This window comes from Myotis brandtii, unplaced genomic scaffold (assembly GCF_000412655.1).
Source record: "Myotis brandtii unplaced genomic scaffold, ASM41265v1 scaffold39, whole genome shotgun sequence".
Taxonomy (NCBI): domain Eukaryota; kingdom Metazoa; phylum Chordata; class Mammalia; order Chiroptera; family Vespertilionidae; genus Myotis; species Myotis brandtii.
In genome coordinates, this window is record NW_005364953.1 from 7,497,967 (window position 1) to 7,509,154 (window position 11,188).

General features: G+C 45.5%; 1 protein-coding gene across 1 annotated transcript in view; it reads left to right on the top strand.

Moving 5' to 3' along the window:
• UTP14A (UTP14A small subunit (SSU) processome component) overlaps positions 1 to 9,401 on the top strand; it is a 20,672-nt gene extending 11,271 nt beyond the window's left edge. The window contains 8 exon segments of the mRNA XM_005872723.2: positions 675 to 798; positions 879 to 956; positions 1,586 to 1,979; positions 4,585 to 4,979; positions 5,934 to 5,982; positions 5,985 to 6,126; positions 6,240 to 6,339; positions 8,983 to 9,401. Of these exon segments, the coding sequence (XP_005872785.1) occupies positions 675 to 798; positions 879 to 956; positions 1,586 to 1,979; positions 4,585 to 4,979; positions 5,934 to 5,982; positions 5,985 to 6,126; positions 6,240 to 6,339; positions 8,983 to 9,246 (1,546 nt within the window). The 3' untranslated portion in view covers positions 9,247 to 9,401.
• The last annotated feature ends 1,787 nt before the right edge of the window (positions 9,402 to 11,188 follow it).

Sequence of the window (11,188 nt, forward strand, 5' to 3'; positions counted from 1 at the left end):
TCATTGATATTATCATCTCTGAAATCCATAAAAATATATTTAAAAAAATAAAAATTGGTATAATTACCACTTAAAATAATAATTTTTAAAAAAAGATATGGAGACCCACGCTAACTAGCCTTGGGTTCCATGAAAGAAAGTGAGGTGAAAAGAACCTTTGACGTGGCAATTGAGGTCATGTAGAAGAGGTCACAAATAGGAGTGACTAACCTTTCTTTTCCCTGAGACCAATCTCATAAAAGTGTTGCCTGCTTCACTAGTGCCCTCTCCACTGGCTTTGGCTTTCTATCTTGGTTGTTGATAAACAAGACGCCTGCACAATTACTTTGTCTCCTTTCCAGGGTGTGACAGAGTGATTCTGCAGAATGAACTCTGAATTCTATAGCTGTTGAGGCCAGCAGAGCTTCCTTCCTATCTTTTTGCCTCTTTGGAACATGTCCTATTCTTCCTTGCACTATAGGTTTGTTCTGCAGAGGTCTGCCCTGTGGGCTGCAGGGACTGAGAGGCCTGCCAGCGCTCTCAGGTCCCAAAGTGGCTCCCTCCAGTCACCTAGCTCTGTGATGTCCATTCTGGCTTCCGTATAGGGAAACCTCTTGGTAGTAGGGACACTTTTGTGTGTGGCATCAGTGTTTCCACTGAATCTCTTTCCTTGTACCCCTCTCATTACCCTGTAGGTATCACAGAGTTCTGAAGAAAGGAAAGGCCAAGAAAGCCCTAAAAGAGTTTGAGAGCCTGAGGAAGACCAATCCTGCTGCTGCACTGGAAGAACTGGAAAAACTCGAAAAGGCCAGAATGATGGTGAGGCTGCCTCTTGCCCTACCCCTGAACCACCTTTCCCCAGAAAGCAATATGGATCTCACTCTCTCCTTTCTTTCCAGGAGCGAATGAGCCTTAAGCACCAGAACAGTGGAAAATGGGCAAAGTCAAAGGCAATTATGGCCAAATATGACCTGGAGGTAAGAAACCATCAGGATGAGAGAATGGGTGGAATTGGAGGAAAGAAACAGAGTTGGGTAAGAGCCATGAGAGTGGATGGAAAACCAAGAGTCTAAAAAGGTATCAGAAAAAATAATAATCTCTATATATAAAAGGCTAAGTGACTGGCCGTCCATCTGTCTGACCGACCTGCTGGCACATATGATGCACACTGGCAATTTAAAAATAAACATTTACCGCACAAATCTTCTAATTAATTTCCTTTCAATGTGCACGAATCTGTGCACTGGGCCACTAGTAATAAAATAAAAAGGTATCAGAAAATCTCTAAGGCAGAGAGGAAAATGACCAGGAACAAAGTGGAAAAGGAGACATGGAAGGGGAAAAGAGCATTGAAGGAAAATCCAGTTAAAGAGGAGAGGAGATATATATACCATGTTTCACATGTTGGTTCCTTGAGGACAAAGAATTTGACTTCCATTTTATTCCATAGCTAGTAACACAGTGGTATATGTACAGTTTAAACAGTAGGCACCAGTAAGAAATACTTAAGTCAGATTGAGAGGAGGCAGCTTTAAAAAATGGACCAGGAAAGGTGTTATTGCAATCACTAATGACAAGGCACACGTGCTATGACTCCTTCCTCCAGGCTCGCCAGGCTATGCAGGATCAGTTGGCCAGGAACAAAGAACTGACCCAGAAAGTCCAGGTGGCCTCCGAGAGTGAGGAAGAGGAGGGAGGTGAGGAAGAAGAGGGTGATCTCCTTGTCCCTGATGCGGTGAATGAGGCACACATGACTGCAGATGGACCGAACCCCTGGATGGTCAGGAATCACTCTGGTGACGCAAAAGAGGCTGAAATCCAGAAGGACCCTGAACAACTTCCAGAGCCAATGGCCAACGAGGCTTCGGAAAGTGAGGAAGAAGAAATACCAGTGGCAGAGGAAGAAATTTTGTTGAAAGAATTTGAGGAAAGGCGATCGCTTAGGAAGATGTCGGGGCTCAACCAGGATGCCAAGCCAGTGAGCAGACAAGAAACAAAAGGTGAGTTGTGGTGGACCGGAAGGGAGAGCTTAGTACAAATGCTATGGACCAACTCTGAGAGGAAGACTGTGCCCACCCACACACACCGCAGAATGATGAGGCTCTAGGGACTTTCAAGAGAGTGTTGTGGGTCCTGAAGAGAAAACAGATGATCATAATTACCATTTTTCTTCAAAGGCATTTAATAAGTGGTCATCTGCATGGCTGTATAATGTGTGTTCCAACACGCTTTCTGCTCTTGAGGTCTTGCAGTCTTCAGAAAGGCAGGGCTACAGCATCCTTGAAGTCAGGGCAGGAGTCACCATTGCTGGTACCCACAAACCAGAGAGAAGTGCACATGGGGGGATGGCAAATCTGAAAATCGCTCACACCCACAGACATAGGTGATTTTGTTTTTGTTAATCCTCACCCAATGATATTTTTTTCCATTGATTTTTTTTAGAGAAAGTAGAAGGGTGGGGGAGAGACAGAGAGAGAGAAACATTGATGTGAGAGAGACACATCGATCAGTTGCCTCCTTGCACATGCTGGAGATCGAGCCTGCAACTGAGGTACATGCCCTTGACTGGAATCAAACCCACGACCCTTCAGTCCGTGGGCTGACGCTCTATCCACTGAGCCAAACTGGCTAGGGTATGAGGCTTTATGAAGCATCTTCAAATTATGGCTGTAGTGTTCTGTATTGTTTGTGAAGTAGGAATGGCATTTTTAGCACTTCATGAATGCTGGCTGATACATGATACGGGGTAAGACTTTCCGGACAGGAATTAATGACTTCACAAGGTATGTGGTAAATTAGAATTTTTACCCCAATGCTCAGATTCATTTGCATATTATATTTTCTACTAGTTATCTTGAAGAGATTTTACATTAACAGTGTTAGGTTAGCACGCCTAGACAGGTCAGAGAGCTCCCATTCTGGGGAAAAAGCAGGTCCTTAAAGCCTGCTTGGGAAACTACCTACATTCAGAATCACCTGGCTATCTGGACAGAATCTTTGGTCTGATTGTATTTCCTATAGGAATAATGCATTTGGGTGATAGCAGGAATCTGTTTTTATTTTATTTTTAATATATTTTTATTGATTTCAGAGGGGAAGGGAGAGATAGAAACATCAATGATGAGAGAGAATCACTGACTGGCTGCCTCCCGCACGCTCTGCACTGGGGATCCAGCCCGCAACCCAGGCATGTGCCCTGACCGGGAATTGAACCATGACCTCCAGGTTCATAGGTTGACGCTCAACCACTGAGCCACGCTAGCCGGGTAGGAATCTGTTTTTCCATGGCTAAAAATTATAAGAGCTGTCACTTAGAATGTATTATAAGGCCTTTACATGGGATTTTCAGCTGGAGAGTTCTGGGGTTAATAGTTACAATCATTTACTTCCGAGAGGATTTTGGAGAGCAGTGCTGTAGGCCAAGGTCATGGGGCAGTGTCTCTACAACCACAGGAAAGCAGCCACATCCTCCTGAGCCCCCTCAGGAGCTGGCCATCTAGCTAAATGCGTAGAGCAATTGCTTGTGGTATGGAAGGTGGATTTGGATTTCCTTGGATGATAAAAATAGAATGTTACCAACTCTTTGGGGAAATAGTGGGAAGTCATGGACCCCACACAAAATGGACAAGGAAACTTGGTCCTTGAAGAATAAACATAGATGTATCCAAAGTCCAGATCTCAAGTAGCTCTTCCAGTGGCTTCAAGCCAGAGCTAGAGAGCAGGGTGAACTTGGGAATGGAGGCAACTTGAATCAATTCAGAGGACAGTTGAGAAGTGTGTCACTGCCATGTTTTCCTCGGGGCTCTCAGAGACCAGTGGTATTTACTCATATGGTGCTGGTGACTGGAAAGTGCAAGCTACTTGACTCAGCCACAACAGGTCATGAAATACTGCTTTAAGATAAAACAATGCTGGATAAGGTTTTTACAAATAGGACATTACAATGTAAATTATAAATAGTAAATCACACTTTTTAGGAATTACAAATATTAAATTACAATGAAGTTGCATTCAGAGGCCACCTGTTCATTAAAAAGGCCTTTTTAAAATTTGGGACTTGGGCCTTGGCTGGTGTGGCTCCGTTGGTTGAATGTCATCCCGTGCACTGAAAGGTCGCCGCTTCAGTTCCAGGTCAGGGCACATGCCCAGGTTGCTGGCTTGATCCCGGGTGGGGGAGTGTGCGGGAGGCAGCAGATCAGTGTTTCTCTCTCACACTGATATTTCTCTCTCTCCCTTTCCCTTTCTCTCTCTCTTAAAAAAATCAATAAAAGCATACATTTTTTTAAATGTTAAAATTTGGGATTTGAGGCCATTTCCCCAACCAGGGTTTATCTACGGTATGAGGCAATTAAGTCACAGTTCCTGTTATAGAGTGAGTCATTGGCAAAGTTGGGAATAGGGCCCAACATGCTGCTTTTAACTACTCAACTCCATTACCTGCTACTTGATAGGTAATTATTAGTGAGCTCTCCTCTTCATTGGGTTGCCTCGGTGCCCAACCCCCAGTGGGTGCTCTACAAATGCTCACGGAGAGTGTTCAGTAAGTGCTCATTGACTAGGCAACATCCAACCTCCTTTTCTGACAGCTTTCATTTCTTCCTCCAGATTCTAGCACCCAGGAGGTGCTATCCGAACTGAGGGCACTGTCTCAGAAACTGAACAAGGACAGCCATCAGTGCAGGAAGCAAAACGTGGGTTCAGCAAGGACTGTTTTGTCTGTCCAGAGAGAGGAACCTGCTGGGGAAGAAGAGGAGCCCCCGTTAATGCAGAGGCCGGAGAGAGCACAGACTCTGGAGGAGCTAGAGGAACTGAGCAAAGAAGGCTGCTTTCAAAATGAGGAGCTTCCCAGGCCTGCGTTAGAAGGGCAGCAGTTGGAGAGGAATAATCAGCCCAGTGCTCCCAAGAAGAAAACGAAGGAACAAATGATTGACCTACAGAACATCCTAACCACCAAATCTCCTTCCGTGAAGTCTTTGGCTGTCCCCACGACAGAGGAGTTGGTGAGCAGAGCCAGGGTCCAGGGTGTCTTGGGCCATTGTGGGGGATCAGAGCTGGTGAAGAAAGTGCCCTTTTTGCACAAGGAATAGAATCAGTGAAGTTTGTTGTGCTGGGATCACATATCGGTAGTTGAGAGGCCCAGAATAGTATGGGGCCACGCTGGCTCCGGTGACAGTTTGATAGATGCAAATCTGTGAGTGCCACCAAGACTCCAACATCCTAAATCCTGAACCATCAAACCCTTTCTGGGTTACTCTAAAACTGCCCTCAGAGGAAAGAGGGAGGCACTCAAAGCTCTGATGAGATCCCAGGCAGGACGTTCGAAGGTGAGTCAAGGAGTTCTTGCCAAGGTTTTGTGCTATTCAGTGGGATCTCAAACGGTCCAGGACTCCCTGAATAAGTAATAGAAATTGCTCAAGTCAGGAGTCCTGGCCCTCCTTTTGAGGGCTATAAGCTGAAGGATGCCTGCATACTGGCCAGGCCACTTGGAGCTCCTCCTCCTAACAGTCCATTCATTACTCCACCCTGCAGCTTCCTTACTGAAAGTTTAAAATTGTGTCATATGATAATGAGCTGGGGATATTGACCCTAGAGAGAAGAAAATTGGAGCATGATTGGCTACCAATCTGTATTGCAAGACCATCATTGTTCAGCACTTTCCCCCTAGAGGGCGCTAAAACGTCACCACCCAAAATTCAAGCGCTCCTGCCCAAACCACTACTCTAAAGCAAGCTGTAGCTACAGAACCTCTTAACCACAGTATCTCCCTTCCTGAAGTCTTTGGAAGTCCCCCTGACAATAGAGAAGTTAATAAACAGAGCCAGGATCTCAGACCATCGTGGGGGGTCAAAGCTGATATAGAAAGTGCCAGAAAGGAGATTTTGTGGTTAGGAGGTTCTGTAGCTGCTACTTTACCCCAAACTCCCCTCTCTGTTATCACTCTTGTTTCTTCCCAGGAAGATGAACAGGAGAGAGAGCAAAAGCAAATGATAAAGGAAGCTTTTGCTGTGATGATGTCATCAGAGATTTCTTGAAAGAGAAGAGAGAAGCTGTGGAGGCGAGTAAGCCAAAGGACGTGGACCTGACTCTGCCTGGCTGGGGCGAGTGGGGCGGTGTGGGCCTGAAGCCCAGTGCCAAGAAGAGACGCCGGTAAGAAAGCCTGTCAAGAAGGGCACCAGGTTCGCCCAACTCACCGTCAATGCCCTCCCAGCTCTTTTGACTAAGTCCTAAGGCTCTTAGACATGCTGCTGTTTGCTTTCCAGGTTTCTCATTAAAGCACCTGAAGGTCCTCCAAGAAAAGACAAGAATTTACCAAATGTGATTATCAATGAGAAGCGAAACATCCAGGCAGCAGCTCACCAGGTGAGGGATGGAGAGCTCTTTAGCTGCCTCCTCTTTGCTGCCCAGCTCTCTTGCTTGGGAGGGACATTCTAGTGCTCTGTGGTCTAGAGGGACGTGAGATCTTGACCACGGAATCAAATCTATTTTTGTTTTTACTGACTGGCTCTGAGATGAATAATTCCAGATCGACTCTGCTGTTTTAATTACTGACCGGGAAGAAAGGTTGAGACTTACAGGGATAATCTCTGCAGCGATGGTGAGGCCTTCAGATCTGTGTTTTCAACTAGTAGCCCAGCTAACACTGGTGCAAATGGGTCTCACCAAAGGAAGAATTACTGTTCTTCAGGCTGGTATTTATAGTCAAGGTAATGTCTAAAGACTATACAATTTGAGCTACATCTTAAGAAAAACAAAGATGAACGGGCACTTGTTCAGGATAGTGTAAGAATTTTAAATTGTGTCATATGATAATGAGCTAGGGTTGTTTACCCAAGAGAGAAGCAAATTTGAGCAGTATATTGAAGGCTGTCATATGGAGTGGAGTCATATAAAGTAGAAGTTAGAGGAAAGGCAGAATTCAATTCAAGGGAAAACTTTCTGCTAGTCTAGAGAGAATGTGTTGCTCTGGGGTATGAACACGTGTAGAGAGGACTCAGGAATGAAATTAGACTCAACGACTTCTATGTTCCCTTCAATTCTGAACGTCTGTGACCCTAAGATCTGCCCCTAGCCAGTATATATTAAAATGACTTGTATGTTTCTTTCTGAAAAAAGGGGGGGAGGGACTATTTAATAGGTACAAAAAGAGGTGAGGAAATAACATTTCAATAACACTTTATTGATTTCATTTTGTAAACCAGTCACTGCAGAAATTGAATTGTAAACACTGTATTCCCAGTTGAGGCTACATAACCAGAAAACGCAATGAACAGGCATGTATAGGATAAGAGCGAGAGAAAAGGAGTGCTTCACCAGGCTAGGATTCTAGATGAAGGGCCGAGTGAGAAACTCAATAAAGACCACCCTTCCCTTCCAGGGTTCTTAGCTATTTGTTTTTTAATGCAGTCACAGCAAATTGACAAATAGTTTTCCAGAATCTCCCTTGATTTTTCCTCTTTTTTTTTTTAACTGATTTCAGAGAGGGAGAGAGAGATAGAAACATCAATGATGAGAGAGAATCATTAATCAGCTGCCTCCTGCGCGCTACCCACTGGAGATCGAGCCTGCAACCCGGGCATGTGCCCTTGACCGGAAACAAACTCGGGACCCTTCAGTCTGCAGGCTGATGCTCTCTCCACTGAGCCAAACCAGCTAGGGCTGCCTCATCTTTTAAAATAAGCTATAGACTGCAAGTCCCAGCATGCAATAGAATAAAATGTGCTTTATACTAAAGGGGAGACCTTCCAAAACTGAACACTCTATCCAGGTGTGTTTGTTCCTCTTGACCTGGGTGACGTACAGATCTAGTTATCAACCCCAATAAAACTTTACCTTAACCTAAAGAGAATCTGTCCTTCACTACCATCAGGACCACCTAGCAGTACTCGGCTTCTTTTGAGTGTTCCATTGAATATCTCCAAAGACTACTGATTGTAACTTCCCCATTTTTTTTTTTTTTGCTTACATCTTTTTCCTCCTCTTTGGCAATTGGGGAAGTGTTTAAAGATTATTTAAATGTCTGAAGATAGTGCTGTGGTGAGTGGCGAAGAGTGCTGGGCAAGGCAAGGAGCCTGGGTTCTGCTCTCCCTTGAGGCTCCTATTTTCTTAGGTAAATCACTTCCTGTCTCTAAGCCAAACTGTGGGTCTGAGGCAGATGACCTTTGTCATTACCTTGGGCTTTCTAGCTTGGACAGTTTGTGATGCCAATGGAGGATGAAGCTAACTAAGTGCAGCAGCCTGGTAGAGTTTAAGGTTCAGGAGTAAACCTTTGGGTTCCTTAAAACATCAGTCCTGGCCCTGGCTGGTGTGCTCAGTGGTTAGAGTGTCGGCCCTAGCACCAAAGGGTTGCAGGTTCAGTTCCCAGTCAAGGGAATATACCTGGGCTTCAGGGCTTGTGCAGGAGGCAACCAATCGATGTGTCTGTCTCACATCAATGCTTCTCTCTCCCTCTTCCTCTCTCCCTCCTTCCCTCCCTCCCACTCTCTCTAAAAATTAATGGAAAAAATATCCTTAGGTGAGGATTAACAAAATAAACAAAAACAAAACATCAGTCCTGTTTATCAAGGAGAGGGTAAGAGGGTCACAAAGTCTACAGGGATACACAAATGCCCGGGTGTTTCTTGGAGTTGCAAGGCACAAGAATAGGAAGGTTGTGTAGAAGACCCACTTGAGGACAGTAGCCATGGAGCTACTGTAGTGTTCCTACAGCTACAGGGGCAGTATCAGGGTGGATTTTCAATCCCTTAGATTGTTGGAGAAGCTTGGGGAGAGGGGGGGGTCCTAAATCCAAATTAGGCCCCTCTACTCCCCAATGTCTTCAGCAGATTAGGACTCCTAAGGCTAGATGGAGGCATTGGGATGCCTTGACCTCTCAGTAGCTTCACCCACTGCCTCCCTAGAGGCAGTAGAACTGTGGCCCGTGTGCCAACACTACCTGACCAATTGCCATTGTACACCTGCACCCCAGGCGAAGCTCATGCCTAGTCACTCTGCCTTCCTTTCCAGGTGCGGGTGCTTCCATATCCATTTACCCACCATCAGCAATTTGAGAGGACCATCCAGACCCCTCTAGGATCTACATGGAACACCCAGAGAGCCTCCCAAAAGCTGACTACACCCAAGGTTGTCACCAAGCCAGGACATATCATTAAGCCTATAAAAGCAGAGGATGTGGGCTACCGGTCTTCCTCAAGGTCGGACCTCTCTGTCATACAGAGGAATCCAAAACAACTCTCCATACGTCACAAAAAACAGCTGAAGAAAAATTAAAGATTGAGTTGCTGGAAGAGTGACATCTTGGTGCCTAGAACCAGGACCCCACCCAGAGTGCTCCTCCATTGGCCGGGTTTTACTACAAGCTACAGAATCAATTTCAAAATTCATCAGCACACATTTTAGGAATAAAGGCATTTTTATCTATTTAACTACAGTATATTCTGTGTCATGTTCAAGTCAGACAAAACGCCTTTGGATGTTCCCCATTGCATTTCTCTAGGTGTACTTGTCAGGGGAACTTCATTTTCTCACCAAGGATTATATAGTTAGTGCTAGGTTGGAGTGAAGTAAACCTAAACTATGATCTTAAATATATCACATCAGGCATGATCTACTGTAAATAACCATTTTTTTTTACACTCGGAGATAGTGACTAATTATTGTATATTAACCTCTGAACCTATAAACAATATGCACAATCCAAGCTATTGGATTTGGGGCTGGTCGTAGGACGGTGCTGAAGCTGGGCTCAGCTTTAAGTATAGCCACTGTCATTTTCTTGGCGAGTGAGCCTCCCAGCTCGCACAGGTCTTAGAGAAGCTAGCACTTTTTTCATTCTTAAGATACTGAGGTTTTACCCCTACTTTACAGATGAGGTAGAAGAGCTTTCAGAAGTAAAGCTCTATTCTCTTCCTAACTCAGGGCCAACTCCTCCCATTGATTTGATTCAAGCATTAGTCTGCTCTATGATAGTTCACCTGGGCTTCTCAGCTCTGAGGAACCTGCCTTTCTTTGGGTGACAAGAAACAGAGTTATGGACAGGGTCCCCGCAGCCAAGATTCCCAACAAGGAATTGGAGAACCCCTCCCCTGATTTCAAAGGAGGTAGCACTATTGTACTTCACCTCCTGCCTTGGAGGTTAGTGCCTCCAGCCTTTTTAGACCAAGACTGGGGGGTTATTTTTGTGTATTACCCCTCTGAAAATTTAATTAAATTATGAACCCTCCCCAGAAAAATGCACAAACATATCCACCATCTTGCATACAGTTTGAGGAGCTTTACAGACAGAATCCCTGGGCCAAAAGTTCTCTGCCCCTGAGTTTTCTTTTGCTATTTCCCCCATCAACACGGTCCCCTCTTTTTCCAAGCATACCAATTCCAAAATGTTTAGATCTCCAATGTAACTAGTCCTGATGCCTTTATTTTATAGGCAAGATTTCAGAGTAGAGGTCTCCAGTGTTACACATTAAATTAGTGGCTAAGTAGTCACTAGGACCCTAGACTAACTTTGAAGCCAAAAAGCCACGCCATAAATTTCTATGAAATTCCCGTGGTAGCTGTGGGCCCCTATTACTATTGCTTATCCTCTCAAAAACCAACCCGGAGCTGGGAATTAAGATAAATACCTTGATCGTGTTTTGAGCCCAAGGGGCATTTCAAAGTTATCTACTGGATTGATATATCAGCGATCTACTTGCTGGGTTGACACCTAAGTCAGTGGCCAGTGGGGGGAAGGGGAGATGGGGAACTCCTGCCTCCGTTTAAAACACCATAAACTTCTCTTTAGAGTACAAAGCGGCCACCTCCGTCCCACCCACCACCCCCCCAAATTGAAGCGTCCAATCAAGTGCCCCCAGTAAACGGCCAATCCCCTTGTACTTTCCCGGGACCCTCCTCAGCTCTCCGTACTCCCCGAAGCCAGGAGTGATGCAAGCGACCCCATCCTTCAAAGGGGAAGGCAGGCGCCAGAACATTTATAAACGACGCCCACTTCCAGCCTTCTAAGCCCCCAAACGGATTCGACTGTTGTTCAGTGGGGCTTTTTTTTTTCTTTTCTTCCTCCGAACCTCCGAAGTGTTCTCCCTTCCCATTGGCCGAAGCTGCCCCTTGACGCCACCCTGGCTTTGCTCGTTGATTGGTCCATTCTGGATGTGCCCAAGCCTTTTTCCCAGGGTGTGGCGCCCCCCCGCCGCCCCCAACAGGGCTCTTCCCCCTG